Below are 17,626 nucleotides of genomic sequence, written 5' to 3' on the forward strand. Positions count from 1 at the left end.
AGGCCTTACTTGTCTTCAGCTACACAGAAGGGGCCATATGTGGGTTGTCCTGAATTACACTCTGAAAACTCTTTCAACTCTGAAATCTTGTACTTCTAATTTTGGGTGTTAAATTTTGGTGATATAACCAGGAAAAATAGGACAAGATCACAGATGCAGTAGCATAATGCTGGAGCTGCCAGTACAGTTTTTACCAGATTATCTGTCTTGCTCTCCGTGAGATGAGTGTACGCCTCCACACCGGCCCCTGTCCTTCCAGCCCCTGTAATCACTGGGAACCCGGGCGTCAGTGTCACGCTCAAACTCCTAAGACAAAGCACTCTCTCCGTCCCCTTCTGCCTCCTCCCTTCCCAAGAAGTGAAGTCCCTCAGTGCTTCTAGAGCTGCTTATACAGTTCCTTATAATTAGGGGTGATTTTCTGGGAGTGGGGCAAGCCTTCATTCCCATCCCATTCGTCCCTGGAGGTCATGACTGAGAGGTCCAGTCTTGTTCTCTGTAGAGAAACTGGTGAAAGTGAGGCAGTCGTCACCCACCCCACTTCTGTTAAAGTTTAAATACATAGCAGTGTATTAAATTCGTGACACCAAGCTGTAATAAAGCTCTGGATTGCTCTTAGTGGTAAAACCCAGGGTTCTTTGTTGTCAATGGCATTACGTCTTAGAGACTCCAGTGGAGGGAAGAGTGGTGGCTGGTGCCCGTGTTCACTGGCTAGTGCGTTTGCCACTAGCAGGGCGGAGTGCTCTTGCAGCTGGACAGGGTGAGGCGGGATAGCTGGGATATGTCAGTGGCTGACTCTCTTGTTCTTTTCTTGAGCTTTAGCACTCCTTCAGATGTAAGTGTGCATGATCTAAAAATTTGGTGTGGATCCTGACATTGGTGGTTCTGCATTTGTGTGTCAGAATCCTTGAATAGGGCTCCATGGTGACCCCCAGTCAGTGCCATAAAGACAAGAAAACGTGCCAGTCTTGACACGTTTCACCAAACTGCTCAGGAGTGTTCACATCATGGAAGGAATTCGTGACCTTATGTATTCAGAATGGAGTGCTTTGCTATGCGATAGCATTTCAGGAAAGGGGTACCTGGTCTCCCCAGAGCCTAAAGGCAAATGCTCTTCCAGGGGAAAGCCATCTGAGGGTACTGGGCCAAGTACCGAGGGAAGAACCCAGAGGTCTCCAGTATTAAACATGGACAGTAACAATAAAGGTTATATTGAGAGTAACTCAGAGAGTTGAAACCTGTGGCAAAGTACAGAGGCTAATGTTTCATTATGGTGCACGTTTATCCTGTTGTCTATGTCCTATTTGTTAAAATCTTTTAAGCATAAATCCTGCAATGAAAGATACTATACTTACTAGACTCTGGACAAAAGATATTGTATACAAAGAGATTTTTTGTGTGTGTCTTTAAATTGATTTTAGAAAGAAGTATTGAGTTTAATCAGGTTGTAACTTACATTGGAGACAATTTGATACATAATAAAAGAGAACGACAACATGCAGAAAAAAAGAAAGTCTAATCATGATTCAGAGAATCAGGACCTGATAACTTGTTGGGGAGCCTTCATCTTGCCTCTTCCTTACCATTTCATTGACAGGCTTCTTCAAGTTGTATTTCCTTGGAAATACATGGATGCTAATCAAAATGGCCATCTTTACAAAATGCTGAGCTGATGTAGCTTAGTGTTAGGCTGACAGAAATGCATACAACCAGATTGGAATGGTTTTAGAAATCAATTAGAGGAATGAGGCGAAACCAAGGGTGGTAAAGAGCAGTTGATGCTTTCCATGGATCCATCCCTCAACTTCCGGAGTCTTCTGACTGCATTGGGCTTTTACCCTTTTCTCTTGGCTTGTGTCCCCGGCAAGAAAGACGCTTCTGGACATTTAGTGTGTGATCCACTTGTTGCCCTTGGACCTGTGGCCAGGCATGAGGTTTTTCACCCTGATCTGGGATTGCCAGGAGTGTCCTTATTGTTTTCTGGGTGCCTGCCCCCTTGCTCCATACCAAGACCTGGCACATCTGGGTTCAGCTCAGACCCAGGTCTGGTTCAGGGCAGGGATCCTGAGTTCATGAACTAGTGCTCACCACAGGGTAGCTGGCAAGAGGCTTGTCATCCTACTTCCCTCCTTTCTTTAAAAAAAAATAATAATGCAAGAGGAAGAGATGTGGTCCTGGGCTAAGTGCACTTGCCTTGGTTTGTGCGGGACCCCACCCCAGGCAGATGAGCCTTCCCTCGTGGGTGCCCTCGTTGCACGTTGGCGATCATCAACGAAGGGGAGAGGGTGGGCCAGTTCGGCCGGGTCTGGAGAGGGAGTGGGCAGTGCAGCAGCCACTGATCCCTGGGCATCGGTGAAGCAGGGACGGGCCCCTGAGGGCCTCCACAACAGCGCACTCTAATATACAAGAGAAGTAAGTATGGGGGAGATCAGAAGTGGGGTTTGGCTTGTTCTTTTTAAAAAGAATTCTTTTAATTTGTTTAAATTCTTATTTAAAGCATATTTTTTTAGAAAACATGATATTTGATCAATAGAGCAGTAGCAGTTGTCATCTTTATTTACTGTTAGCAAATTAAACTCATGGTTCTTAGACAATTTTATAAATAAAAGATATAGACTCAATGGCAGAAATGGAAATAAATACCTCTCCTGTCACCTTACCAGCACCCTAACCTGTACCCTTGGGGGCTGATCCTGTAACCAGGAAGCTCTCCTTGCCATCCACAAGCAGCCTATACAATGATCTAGCACCTCCTGGCCCAGGGTGACAGCAAGAGGGGTTTCTTTGGTTCTAGAAATTTCCTTTGGTTGAATCAGAAATGAATGAAGTGGTGAGAGTTGTTGAAAGGAGCCCCCAGTTACCAAGGCACAAAGATCTTCCTTCAGGAGGGTGGCAACATCCTCGGTCCAGGCCCAGGCCAGCCTGCAGGTTGCGGGCAGGCTCTGGGTCAGACAGCCCTGGTGCCTGGAGTGTTCCGGCTAGGCCCGCACACAGCTGCTTCTTCCGAAATATGTAAGAATGTTTCTGAAGCTTCTTTGAACTTTTGGGAAGAAGAAAAATAGCCTGATGTTGAGCCTTTAAAGGAAGACTCTGGTTTGATTCAGATCCTCATAAAATGTAGGTCTCTTGTACCAGAAAATATTGCTGGCTTGGACCCAGTCTCTGAAGCGCTTAGCATGTCATCTGTTGTATCCTAGGCATTTGAGCTGGCAACGGGAGATTATTTGTTTGAACCACATTCTGGGGAAGACTATTCCAGAGATGAAGGTAAGTATTGTTGCCTGCTGAATACCTCAGTATGGGTCTACAGAGAGTCCGGGCCTTCTGGAGAACATTGTGTTTTTGCACAAAAATAGAACTGTGTTTGGTTTTCAAACACCAGATTCAGATGCTTTCCCTTAGAGCTTGAAGCCCCCTCAGTCACAGTGACTGGGCAGAGCCTCCCGGCACAGGTGACCCTGCGGGGAGCTTGTGGCCTCAGCCCGCCCCCTCGCAGGCTGGGAGAGGACAGGCCGGACAAACCCGAGGCCTTTCCGTGGTCCTTATGTCCACTGATCTGCTGCCCATTTCTCTGTCCTGTCGGGGGCTGAATTTAAAACGACGGAATTCTGGCTTGAATTCCATCTGCAAACCTGCCCATCTCCATGCTTACTTGCTTGCAATGCTGGGGTGACCTGGGGTGAGCTGGCCTCAGGTCAGCTGATTAACTGGCTGTTAACACTCCAGTCCTGAGGCCTGCCATCCCAGAAGCCTCTGCATGGATGTGCTGCAGACATTGTTGATTTGAATCTATTTCTGATTTTTTACTAATTTCAATTTCCCCCCCCTCTTCTTTTATCCCATCCTTCCCTCTGCCCCTCCCATTCCCGTATCCTTTTTTTTCTCTCCTCCATAGACCACATAGCCCACATCATAGAGCTGCTAGGCAGTATCCCAAGGCACTTTGCTCTATCTGGAAAATATTCTCGGGAATTCTTCAATCGCAGAGGTAGTACCTCTTCTTTTTGAAAAGCGCCACGATGCAGACAGAAACGGAATAGCAGCTGCTGATGGTAGCATTAATGGTGACAAAGGCATTTCTCTTAAATTCCCAAAGCAACCCAGCAGAATTCTTGTGCTGATCTCAAAGTTGAGAAGGAGACCGCATTTGGCCCCAGGCTGTGGCCCCCTGTGCATCTCCTCCGAGGGGCCTTCAGACAGAGCCTGTGCTCTGTGCGGGCGGCGCTCTGTTTCTGTCTGCGCGGGCGATAGCGGTGTCTGCATGCAGTGTACTGATTAAACTGTCGTGTGTTTCTGTTTTGCTGGCAATGTTTCCCAATGCAGATCACATAGCATTGATCATTGAACTGCTGGGGAAAGTCCCTCGAAAATACGCTATGTTGGGGAAATATTCCAAGGAGTTTTTCACCAGAAAAGGTAACGGTATTTACGTAACACTAATTTTCAGCATGATCCTCTCCCTAAGGAGACATTGTGCATTCACATTGGGCAGTGGATACAGATCTGGACTTTTACAGCTGCGGGATTCTGCTGAAGAAACCTCTCAAGAAATAATCATCCGATATTTGTGGGATAAGAATTTGAGAGAGAACAGTCTTCCGAAACTCCTTTGATCTTCTCCACACCTCTCCTTTACGCTAAGCACCAGCCCATGTATTCAAGTATTTATAAAAAGAGTTTAAACGATTTTTAGAAACCAGCTATACTTGCCTTTCCATTTTCCATGTTGTTCCTGGAGCCAGAGTGCTTTTGCAGTGGAGCAGAGCCCTAGAGAGTGGACTGAATGGCAGTCCGTCTGCATCCTAATTCATGGGTCTGAGCTGGTTCTGTAGGGGAATGGGCCTGCGACATCCTGTGTACCTCACATTCTTAGACATCAGATCCTGTTCTCCCTGGGCCTTACCTCACACTGTACTGTAGGTGATTTATTTTAATATTATACTTGTTTATCACCCCTTGGCATGGCCTAGAACACAGCTCTTTGCCCTGGATAGTCCCTAGTTAATGATCAATTTTTAAAAACACCCAAAAGCCCCAGGGAATTTATTTTTATAGAACCTTTCCCCAGTGCCATTGTCTTTCATGTGAGCATGGATAGCTCTCTTAATTCATGTTTTTTCAGCATAGATTTTTTTTTTTTCTTTGCAGGGGTGGAGTGCAATTTGCTTTAAAAAAGAACTTTTTAAAGTTGATGTGGGCAGGACATGGAGTTTCTAGAAATTTTTGCAAGTACTGCTGTAGTCAAATTGATTCTCCAAATTTGGCTTATTTTCCTGTGAGATAAGGCATTCTTGTATAGTAGTGATGCTTTATGATTCACTTTGGTGATTTCCAGCTAACCAATCCTGTCTTATCTTTTGAATTTCATTTCCCTGTTTTTGCATGAGGCCTGGTTGCTAACCATGCCAAAGATGATGTTTTCCTACTCCACTTACTCTGAGTGCATTGACCAGACTCTCAATTTTATTGCGCCCACCTAGTGGGTAACGTGTGAAGTATGTTAACTGGATGCAGTATTTTTTCTTTTTTTAAATCTCATCACAGGAGAAAAAATTGGGGAAAATGTTCTTCAGACATGTATTAGTTTGGTTCTGAGAATCTTGTCTTTGAGTCTGGGTCACTCCAGCAGGTACAAAGGTCCCCTCGCTACACACAGACTTTCACTTGGTCTCAGGTTGTACTCAGGGCAGCACATTCAGTGGCAGAGCTGGGGCTGGAGCGCAGCAGCGGACTGGGCATGGCGTGTCGCATTGTCCCCCAGGCCACTGGGGGTCCCTTCTGGGGGTGTGCCCTCCCTCCAAGGAGGTGTGAGAGGGTGTCTGCAACCCGGGGTATGCTGAGAGCTGATGCCTTTATTATTATAAACAGGAAGACACTGTGTACATTGTGAATTTCTGGACAGCAGTATTGCTGAGAGTGGACAGTTTCCTAGGAGATTTCCAGAAAATGTTATTTGAACATAGTTGAAGCAAAGGAAAGCTCTGGATTATTTTGGCCTGGGATGGCATGACTTGGGGAATTGTGTTTATTTTAATCAAGGTAGACTCCTTCCACATTTTGGAACATTTTCAGAGCCTGTAGCTGGCCTGAGCCACATGGGGACTTGGCTGGGAGATGACCTGCCCCAGCCACAGCCTTCCCCCACGTCAGGTGTGGGTGTGAGGGGAGGGCGGCCAGAGCAGCAGCCTGATGTGCTGTGCAGTGTGGGCCTGCGGGCGCCCCAGAGGGGGCAGGGGAAGGCCCTGGAGGGCTCTCATCCCCGCCCCAGGCATCAGCTGTGCTGACGACCAGCAGCCAGCAAGGTGCACAGGGGCTTTTCCTTTCGTTGTGCTGCTGCTGTGCTTGGCTCTGTAGCGACAAGGGACCAGCACTGTGCGTGGTAGGGAAGAAGCTGAAGAGGGACAAAGGGCGGGGCCTTGAGTGGTGAGAAAATGAAGTGAGGCAAATGATTTGAAGGTGCCTCTGCCCACAGCCTGTGTACAGGTTTGCTCATGGAGACCCTGCTTGGAGACCCTTGCTCCTCTGGGGCTTTGCCTCTGATCTGAGCTCCAGGCACAGGCGGGTGAAAGCTGCCAAGTCCCAACAGAGCCAGTGGTGGGCCTGGAGCCCTCTCCTCACCACACCTGTGGGGCTCCTTCAACAGGTGTTGGTAAGTGACCCTGGGGTCCTGATGTGCCCCGTGGTTGAGTCCGGCTCAGAGCGCTCTGTCCAGGGTCCTGGCTTTCACACCGGCCTTCCCGTAGTGCCCTTACTCCTCGGACAGTGGGAGCACTGCCCGCACCCAGAGGGGAGTATAAAGTGCTCGTGTGGACCTTGCCGCTCCATCATTACATTGTCATGTGTGTGTGTTGTGGAGATTGTGTGGCTGGGCTCTTGTTTGAAGAGCATGTTTGAAGGTGGCCTGCATAGTTGAAGGGCATCTGGCGTCCTCGGTAGAGGTAGACTGACCCGGAGCTGACTTGTGTTACTCTGGCAACTAGAGTCTTTTCTCCTTCCTTTGAATGATTAGGTAGGAAATCCCCTATAATGAATGGCAATGGGGACTTACATTCTTTCCTGATTATTATTGATTTGTAGTAACTCTGAAACTCATGAGGGATTTGGGGCTTTCACAGAACTCATGGGAATAGTATGATGATGAGTGAGAGTCTGTCATGAAGTTGATTTCACCGTGTCCCTTGGCTGTAGTTAAAATGTGTGCTGGCATGCCTCCACCAGTAAGGGCAGTGTATATATGTTCTAGAAATAATGGGATCTTAAATGGATCCATTTAAAATTTCTTCTCAAGTACTTTTGTGCCAGAACTGGTAGAGAAAGGTGAAATTGAAAACTGCCATTCCTTTGCTTACGCCTCTTTGGAAAGCAGGGGGCTCGAGAGGGCTGAGCAGCGCCTCCCGCTCTCTGTCCTCCCCGTCCTCCTGGGCGGGAAGCACATCTCACCCCCACCCGACGCTGGGGAGGAGGAGTGGGCTGTGTGCCTTACGGCTAAAACTGAGGTGCAGCTAAGTGGCATCATCTTGCTTAAAATTCAGGATAAAATAACTGCTAATAGTTTGAATTGTTTCTTGGTCAGGCATTTTGAAATTGAGGTGCATTTTTTTGGTCAGAAATGTGATTACTGTTCTCACCATATTAGGATTTAATCTTCCGGTCTTTGAGTGTGGGACTAGCCTCAAAGATATATAAGAAAAGCCATCTTGGTCTGTGTGTCAAGGTGTGGCCCAGCAGAAGTGAGCGCCTCGGTGGATCTTGTCCCCCTGCTGGCTTGCATTGGTCTGGGTGTCAGTATGGGTTCCTCCAAACCTGTGCCTGACCCCTAAAGGTGACAGTGTTAGGAGCAGGGCTGTTAGAAGACGCATCAAGTTATGAGTGGTGTAGCACCTTATGGAGACACCTGGAGAGCTCGCTGGCCCCTCCGCCACCAGAGGACACAGTCTCTGCCCTGGAAGAGGGCCCTCACCCGCCCACACTGGCGCCTGCCTCGAGGACGGTGAGAAGTCAGTTTGTTGCTGTAAGCAGCAAATGGACTAAGACACGGACCTAGGAAAGTGGTGGCGAGAAAAACAGTCCAGTCAGGAGCACACCTCGTTGTTCTGCCAAACAGGTGGCTCCATCATTTTAGTAAAAGTTGCTGTATTGAGGATGGAAATATCAGAGGAGATGGTTATCTTTAAAAAGAAAAAGCTGCTTGATTCTAGATGAGGATGTTGAGTGTGTTGTAATATATGTGACTGATAGTATGTGTCAGACCAGAGACCTCGTAGGTACAGTGGGAAATTTCAGAGCATGCAAGAAACTCATGTGTAGTCAAAGGACTACATTTGCAGGCAACCTCAGGGTAAGTGATGTCCAGTAGGAGGAGGAGAAAAGTGCAGGAGAGGGTGAAACTCAGGAGCTCGGTTTTCAGTCTTTTTTTGTTTTTTCCTCTGGCTGCATCTCTCCGCTTGTGGGATCTTAGTTCCATGACCAGGGGTAGAGGCTGGGCCCCGGCAGTGAGAGTGTGGGGTACCAACCACTGGACTGCTAGGAAATTCTCAGGAGCTGGGTTTTAGTAGAGGTACTATTCTTGATTTTTAATGTTCAGATGAAACTTTTTAGGTTGATTTTTAACTTACCTCCAGAATTACCTAAAAATCATCACATTCTCTTATTTCTGTGAAGAGAAAAGCTCCTGTATGCTGTTTGGCCTGCACTGGCTGGGCGCTGCCCCATGTGATCTGCTTGGTTTCAAGTTTAAAACCTTATTGATCATAGCATTTCCATGAGGCATACGCAGTGAAGACAGGAGGTAGCCCAGGTAGGCTTACAGTGGTTTGTAAACTTGAGGGCCGCCCGGCCTGGCAACACTGGGGAGGAAGGACGAGGCATCAGTCGAGGCCCCGCTCTGTCCTGCGGGTGCCAGATGCTGAGATGGGCCTGCAGGCGCGTGTTGGCTCGGCTGAGCTCAGTGGGCACTTGATTCTGCAAATAACCAGAATAAAGTGTCTTCATACTTGTGAGTCTTAAAGCCTTTGAAACATAAACTGCTTTAACTCTGATTTTATCGGGAGCATTAATTCTGTGTTATAAGAAGTCTGGTTTTTCCTCTCTGTGATAAACTCTCTCAGGACCTGAGCTCCGTGTGAGCAGGGGCTGGGGCTGCCAGAGGAAGTGGGGTTCTGTCTACAGTGGGTGCATTTGAAGTCTTCACTGGAGTCCTGGTCTTTGCTGTAGGTGGCCTTTGTGAGCTGGAAGCAGGGTGGGAACGGTCCCTGCGCTGGGCCAGTCCTGGTGATGCCTGTCATCCCACAGGTCCCCGCAGGGAGGCTGTGTGACAGAACCCCACTGCGAGAGTTGCGGCAGGAGTCGGTGTGAGGATGTCAGAGGCCATCTGTATGATGCAGCACATAGCAAGGGCGCGAGGAAGATAGCCAGCCACGGCCGAGACTAGGTTTCAGTCACTGTTTAACTACTTCAATTTGAGCATGTGGTTTAAAAAAAAAATGGCAATGAAGTTGCTACAGCATGTTCAGGTAAATTCTGTCATAGCTCATCCCATTGATTCCTGTCATTTATTCTGAGCTCTTCAGTAGTGAGTTGTTTTTACTGCATCCTTAAACAGCCTTGGAATTCTTTTTTAATTTTTTGGTAAGCTTTGTGCCAGTTTTTCAGTATCAGTTTTATTGAGGTGTAATCTACATACCATACAATTCACCCTTTCAAAGTGTGCATTTCAGTAATTTTTAGTATTTTCACACAGTTACACAAATGTTACTGTTGTCTAATTTTAGAACGTTTTCATTACCGCAAAAAGAAACCCTGGGCCTGTTAGCACTCCCCCTCCCTCCCCCCACCATCAGCCGCTGGCAGTCCTGGTCTCCTTTCTGTCTATGAATTTGCCTATTCTGGATTTTTTCATATAGTTGGAATCATAAAGTATGTTGATATTTGTAATGGCTCCTTTCATTTACTCTCATGCTTTCCAAGTCCATCCATGGGTAACATTAATCAGTGCTCCATCCTTTTTTTTGTGTAACTAGACCACATCGGCAGAGAAGGCAATGGCATCCCACTCCAGTACTCTTGCCTGGAAAATCCCATGGACGGAGGAGCCTGGTAGGCTGCAGTCCATGGGGTCGCTAAGAGTCGGACACGACTGAGCGACTTCACTTTCACTTTTCACTTTCATGCATTGGAGAAGGGAATGGCAACCCACTCCAGTGTTCTTGCCTGGAGAATCCCAGGGACGGGGGAGCCTGGTGGGCTGCCGTCTATGGGGTCGCACAGAGTCGAACACGACTGAAGTGACTCAGCAGCAGCAGACCACATCGGATTTTCCTGTTCACCAGTTGATGGACATTTGGGTTGTTCCCACCTTTTGGCTATTAATAATGCTGCTGTGAACATTAATGTACAAGTTTTTGTGTAGATATAATTTTTCATTTCTCTTGAATGTGCATGTGATACTTGAGTATCAGTTTTCTGTTTCTTAATTTTGTTACTTGTGCTTTTGATATTTTAATCTAATATCTAAGAAACCCTTATCTACTTCAAGGTCATGAAAATTTTATTTTTCTGTTTTCTTCTAAAAACATATGGCTCTAGCTCTTCTGCTTAGGTCTAGGATCCATTTGAGTTAATTTTTATTTGTGTGGGAGGTAGGGTTCATTTAGAATTTGACCTCAAATATTTACTTACATGTACTTTTTTTTTTTTTTTTCTTACATGTACTTTGTAGGAAATTATTCAGAATTTTTAAGTTTTTTGTCTTCCTTAGTACCTGTATCTACTGATAGGTTTCCTTTCTCTGTGTATGCTACTGAAATTTGTCCTAATTTATTTTATATCATGGTTTCTTTTTTAGTTACCAGTAATACAGTACCAGGATTTTGTTTTATAGTCCCCTGTGTGTGGTGTAAAACCTCACATGCTTGTGTGTTTAATTCTGGAATGTTATAACCTCATAGGCAAAATAATATATTTTCCTTCATAAGTACCTAAAATAATACTCCAGAGAAGAGGAACAGAAGTGCTTAATATTTTTCCTTAGCAAGAGCTCATAGCCAGGGGCTGGCATGCGGAGTGGCCGACCCGAACCTTTACTCCGAGGGAGGACCCCTCCTCAGGCCTGCTGCCGGCAGTCTCCTGGTGTGTACGTGTCGGGAGGCTCTGCCCACAGAGCAGGTCAGGAAGCCTGAGAGGCAGCGCTGCCTTGCTGGCACCCAGGTGGCCTGCATGTGTCTGAGAGCTCGATGCCGAGGGACAGGTACGTGTTACTCGGCATTCTTTAAGCAAGAAAGGGTTGGAAACGGTTTAAGAAGTAAAGACTGTCACAGTCAAGTGTTTTGGTATTGGCACAATTTGTTTCAACAAAACATATCTTGATATATTTTCCTAGGGGGAAAAATTGCCAAGGTGTAAAAGCTATTTGTACAGTAGGACAGATAGTAAAAAAATATTTTAAAAATGTTTTATTATCTGATAGTTTTATTTTTGTTTTGTATTATACGTGATGGGAATGGGGGTGGCTGTGTTTCTTGAGTGTTATGGGTCAGACTGGAGCTGATGAGTGGACTTGAGGCCCTCCCTTATCAAAGGAGCCTTTTCTTGGCAGTTCTAGGAATGTGTGTGCTCAGTCGTGTTCGACTTTGTGATCCTGTGGGCTGCAGCCCATCATCCTTCTCTGTCTGTGGGATTTTCCAGACAAGAATCCTGGAGTGGGTTGCCATATCCTTCTCCAGGGGATCTTCCTGACCCTGGGATTGAACCCATGTCTCCTGGGTCTCCTGAATTGCAGGTGGATTCTTTACCCCTGAGCCACCAGGAAGGCCACTGCATGTGTGAATTTGTGTGAGTTTGGGCGCTTAGGGTTTGTTTTTAAGGAACTTCTGTCAACTGTGTATAAGATAGTGCTGCTGCTGCTTATGCAGTTGAACATAAGTTGTACATATGATGACAGGGTGAGGTGAGTACATTACCTGTGTTTCTTGGCATTGTAGCATTTTCCCACCTACCTTCTAATCCACATATTTGTTCATTTTAGAGGCAACACACTGTTTTATTATTGCAATATTGTTATGTATTCAGTATCTTTGTACATACAGTTTTCTGTATGGGTTTACCTGGTCAGAAGTGTGTCAGATATTCTAGGATTTCTTTTGGAACCATCTTTATCAGTTGATAGTATAGCTTTCCTGCCTTGTGTGGTTTTCCTGTTACTATGCAGATTTTAAGGCATCTCGTGATGAAGCAGCTCTCCTTTCATGGAAGATTGTGTGTACTTGGATGCCTGTTCATGGAGCTTAGTCTGAGAACAGCATCCTCCGGAGTAGATTCCCAGTTCTGAGCAGCTCGTGCTCAGCAGTTGCTCTTATTGGCAAACCTGGAGAGCGCTTACCCCACTCGGCACAGAATAGTGTCCCCTGTGGGTGGGTTTTGCCACGTTGCGTGTGTGCTTCCGTAGTTTGTGCTAACGTTGTCCCGGTGACATCAGCAGTCACTACAGAATCAGGGGAGCTGCGTTAGAGAGGATGCGGAAAGAGGAAGAAACAACCTTAAACAAAGCTGATGTCTGGGGGCGCCTGCTTTCCATCTTTATGGCTCTTTGAAAATTACTTTTGGGATCATTTGTAGAACATAGTTTTGGTTTTTTTGGCCATGCCAGGCAACATACAGAACTTAGTTCCCTGATCAGGGTTTGAACCCATGCCCTCTGCACTGGGAATGTGGAGTCTTAACCACCGAACCGCCAGGGAAGTCCCTAGAATGTAGTTTTGACTTTTGTTACTACTTAACATGTGTCCATACAGTTTCCACCATGTTATTGAGTAATATTAAATAATATTCACCAAGTATATGTACTGGGTCTGGCTGTGTTTTTGGCCACAATTCTCTGATGACTGAACACTTAGAATTTTGTGAGTATATAATATAATTTTGCAGTGAGCATATTTGGGGGCCAGGGTTTATTTCCTTAGGTAGGATTCCTACAACAGGAGTTTCTGGGTAAAGGGGTGAACATTCATTGGTTGCTCCCACTTATTCTCGTGGAGACTGTCTGTTGCCAGGAGAGGAAACACTTGCTCCTCTCAGATGGCAGACAGCTGCCTCTTGGTCTCCATGCTTGGCTATGAGCCCTGTCCTCACGTGGGAGTCAGGAACTTACTTACACCCTCTCCCTTTCCCAGAGATATAGTCTTGTGATTTCTTTGTTCAGAACTGTGTGCACATCATGACAACCCCGTAGACAGACCAGTTCATAAGAATGTAGGTTGAAAGCATCTAGGCCAAAAGGAAGTCATCGTGGGGTAATTACAAGTGGTTTTTCCTTTTGTTATTTTACATTGTGATACTGTCTTTTGGGATATTCTTTTACCTTATCTATGATTAAAGAAAGAGGAGGGGTGTGCATCTACTCTGAGTCACACACCAGGCCTCCTGAGAAGACCTTTGTGAGCGCAGGACTGACCCTCTGGGCGTGATTTGTGTGCTAGCCCCCCTGCTCTGTTCAGGCCACAGCGGGCATCCCCGGAGAGAGGAACTGGCCCAGCCCGTGTGTGAGGTGCCTGTCAGCAGCCTGGGCCCCAGGGCATGGAGGTGGCCTCGCGGTGTGCAGGTCCTGTGGGACCTCCTGTGAACATTTCCAACAGGGAAAATGAGTTATTCTTCATGACAGTCATCCTGTCCTTTTGACTTAAAATGACTTTTTTTCCTATTATGAAAAAGGCTATTACAGTTCTCAGACCATTTACTAGCATGTCAGTCACTCTGACATGAAGAGGGCTGTTCATGACTGGCACTTTTCATACTGCAGTTAGAAAATTTTGAAAAGAATAACTTAAGGCTTTTTATAAATTGATGTCTGATAGATTTTAGAACAGATTTGTGGAGATCAGTGGGATTTTGATTTGGGTGGACTCTAGAGTTGTGCTGTCCAGTAACAGTAGCCAGTGGCTACTTGTAGCTATATAAACTAAATATTAAACTTCTGTTCCTTAGTTACCAGCTCCATCCTGAGTGCTCAGTAGCTGTGTTGAGCTGGCAGCGACCATATTGGACAGTAGAGATAAAGTATTGATACATCACCCAAAGTTCTCTTCATTAGCACTCTTCCAGATAAAAAGATTCCCCTTTCTTTTCATGGTAACCTGCAGGAAAAAAAGTCTATTTTAAGGAGTTTAAAATAGCATGTATCTTAAAGCTTTTTCTAAGCAAATAAGCAAATTGCAAAGAGTCCCAAGTTGAAGAGTACCTGGATCCATCTTAGCAAATGAAAATACTCTGAGTGTCCTCAGCGTGCTCCGCTTATTTAAAGAAACCTGGAACTGATACAGATGAATTTTCCCTTTAAATGAACCCGTTTACATTCACCGAGCTTCCTCAGTGGGGAAGCTGGCCCTTGTTGTGTAGTGTTGCAAAGGTAAGTATCTGCTTTATTGTAAAGAACTCAGCTGGACCAACAATGGGAAATGCACTTGAGAAGCTTTCTTGACGTTGCCTGTTCTTCCCTGTAGGAGAGCTGCGGCACATCACCAAACTGAAGCCCTGGAGCCTCTTTGATGTACTTGTGGAGAAGTATGGCTGGCCCCATGAAGATGCTGCACAGTTTACAGATTTCCTGATCCCGATGCTAGAAATGGTTCCAGAAAAACGAGCTTCAGCAGGCGAATGCCTTCGGCATCCTTGGTTGAATTCTTAGCAGATTCTGCACTCACCCATTCTGATCTGGCACATGTTGTCCAGTGCATTGGCCCTAAAGGGGGACTCTCATTCTTAACAGGATTACAAGTGAGCTGGCTTCATCCTCAGACCTTTGTTTTGCTTTGAGGTACTGTCATTTGACGTTTCGCTTCTTGTGCACTGTGATCCTGGGGAAGGGCAGTCTTGTCTTCAGCTTAGTAGTTTACTGACCCACTTTTCTTCTGAAAACAATAACATGTCTCTAAGCATTGTTTCTTGTGTTGTGTGACATTCAAATGTCATTTTTTTTTGAACGAAAAATACTTTCCTCCTTGTGTTTTGGCAGGTTTTGTAACTATTTATGAAGAAATATTTTAGCTGAGTACTATATAATTTACAATCTTAAGAAATTATCAAGTTGGAACCAAGAAATAGCAAGGAAATGTACAATTTGATCTTCTGGCAAAGGGACATCATTCCTGTACTATAGTGTATGTAAATGCACCCTGTAAATGTTAATTTACATTAAATATGGGATGGGGACTCAAATTTCAGAAAAGCTACCCAGTCTTGAGTGCTTTGTAGCCTAAGTTGCATGTAATGAACTTTTAACTGCTCCAAGGAGTTGTGTAAACTTTTCATTCCATGACAGTCCTTTTGCATTGGATTTTAAACAACTGGCTCTAGGTTATGTCATTCCCTGTATGGCACTTTAAAGAAAGGACATGCTTCTCGTTCTGAAATACACATCATAGTTTAGTGGTCCCATTCGTATTTTTGCATATTTTTAATTAAAAGTACTTTTAAGGAAAAAGAGCAATTTCCCTTTAAAAATGTGGTGGCCCAGTACCACGTGCTGTTGCTTCCTCCAGGCACTGTAAGGTAAACTCTACATAGATTAAATTGGACATGAGAAACATGTTCAGTGTGTGGGATGAAAAAATACACGTATATTTTTTGGAAAAGCTTATTCATGTCTGTCTAGAATCAAGGTATGGTATATACAACTTGCAGTGCAATGGGAAGAAAGAATACTAACATCTCAGAGAAAACAGGGACTGCATTCATTCCAGAGACAGTTCTGTGTGTGGCTACAACAAATTTTACTAGCGTTTTCATTGTCTTTCCACGCATTGAAGTTGAGAAAATGATTTTCCCTTTGCAGGTTGCACACAATTTTGTTTAAGCATTTCCTTAAAATTGTAGAATCCAGGACACAAACCATAGTAGGCAATACAATTTTAGAATGTAATATATAGAGGTACATTTAGCCTCTTTTAGAAATCAGTGGATTGAATGTTGTTTTTTTTTTTAAATTTTACATTCCTCAAGGTGCCTCGTTTTTCTTGACTTTGTCCATTAACATTTATCCATATGCCTTTGCAATAACTAGATTGTGAAAAGATAACAAGTGTTGTAACAATAATCCATTGTTTGAGGTGCTTGCAGTTGTCTTAAAAATTAAAGTGTTTTGGTTTTTTTTTCCCAGACATTGCCTTGGTCATTGGCCTGTATTTGAAGTGATAGAAACAAACATTTGCTATCCTTTTAATGTAGTATAACCAGAATTAAAGGAAATATCAGCATTCCTGTTGAAAGAAATGTAGAACATGCATCAAGGCTTAATATGAGGAAAACATTCATTGTTTGTAAGGGGTATGACGAGGGTCTAGAAAACATGCTGTACTATAGATTCAGTACCTAGAATCTCTGTGAACCTTTTCCATTCATATTTCATCAAAAACATGCTGATTACATTTTGAACATTGTCAGTTTTATTTTTTTAAACTATTCACTGTGAAGGAATGAGACACGCAATTCTCTTCGGAGTCAGCATTAGATCGTATTGCTGTGAGGTGGAAGATAGCATTCATTTATGTGATATGAATGCTAAATTTTTCTAATGAGGCTGCAGGTTACCTTGTAGGTTCTGTGAAAGATAGTGGCTGTAGACCAGTGATGCCATCCATGACGTGCACAGGAACCATTCTCACGAGAACCACGGAATACATGTATGTCTTCCCTAAGTCTGTAAGAATTTTTATCAGGGTTATAGCACACTTGAATAGTTTGTCTAATACAGTTTTGGCCCATGTTAGAAAACAGTCTAGGTTATTATTACTTTTGTTAGGATCTGTCACTTATAAAATAGCCTACTAGTTTACAAATGTAAAAGCAATTGTTCTAGAAATATACAAGGGTATTAGGTATACTTTGGTTTTTAGCATATTCTTGGTGGCTTGATGATGATGAATGCATATAAGCTCAATGAGAATCACTGGTTATGCAAAACACTATAGCCAGCTCAGTGATTTTAGTTGAATGTCCTATCTTTTCCTTTCTCTAGTCTGTGTGAAGTCTTCATGGAAAATGACAAGCAGTGGATCACATATGTGATTATAGCAGATTCACAAGCTGGCTGGCTGGAAATTAGGACTGCCCCAAGGCAGAGGAAAAGTGGATATAGGAGCTTCAGAAAAACATAAACTTTCTAGGTGAAAACTGATTTACTAACTTGCTTCTTCCTGTACTTGGATCATCTATAGCTAGCTAACCAGGATAAACTACTGTTTTTCTATTGAGATACTAATTAAATTCCAGTTTTCTCCCATTACTTTTTTAGAGATTAATGGAGTTTACAGAAAGGCTTCTGTATACTTATGTAGTAGGCAAATATAAAACTATGAGGAATTAAATCTTCAGAACAGTCCTTTTAAAGAAGTGTGAATACTGATAATTCATTATGGGACTTTGTCTTCTGTTTAAAACTATCAGTCAGGCGGTAGATGATGTAAAGCTGTTTCTTCTCAGATGTTTCTTTAGTGAATACCGTAAGTAGAATTTTGTCTGCTGATCAAAGAGGGCAAAGCTGACCTAAGTTCTTTTAAAATTTTAAGATGATCAGGATTGAGCCCTAAGCAAAGCTATGTTAAGGTAGCTATTTTTAAAAGGAAATGGAAATTAAAAGTGT

The 17,626-nt window shown here is 44.3% G+C and overlaps 1 protein-coding gene across 44 annotated transcripts in view; it reads left to right on the forward strand.

The window, feature by feature from the left end:
* SRPK2 (SRSF protein kinase 2) overlaps nucleotides 1–16,145 on the forward strand; it is a 239,413-nt gene extending 223,268 nt beyond the window's left edge. For 24 of the 44 annotated variants that reach the window (XM_086396961.1, XM_086396963.1, XM_086396982.1 and 21 more), the window contains 4 exons: nucleotides 3,195–3,264; nucleotides 3,893–3,985; nucleotides 4,321–4,413; nucleotides 14,490–16,145. In XM_086396961.1, coding sequence (XP_086253087.1) covers nucleotides 3,195–3,264; nucleotides 3,893–3,985; nucleotides 4,321–4,413; nucleotides 14,490–14,674 — 441 coding nt within the window. In that variant the 3' untranslated portion in view covers nucleotides 14,675–16,145. The remainder of the gene's footprint in view (nucleotides 1–3,194; nucleotides 3,265–3,892; nucleotides 3,986–4,320; nucleotides 4,414–14,489) is intronic. The other 20 variants (XM_086396967.1, XM_086396969.1, XM_086396997.1 and 17 more) reach the window with 2 other exon arrangements.
* The last annotated feature ends 1,481 nt before the right edge of the window (nucleotides 16,146–17,626 follow it).

Source organism: Bos grunniens, chromosome 4, assembly GCF_055505025.1.
Source record: "Bos grunniens cultivar Pamir isolate PY7600 chromosome 4, Bosgru_T2T1.0, whole genome shotgun sequence".
Classification (NCBI taxonomy): Eukaryota; Metazoa; Chordata; class Mammalia; order Artiodactyla; family Bovidae; genus Bos; species Bos grunniens.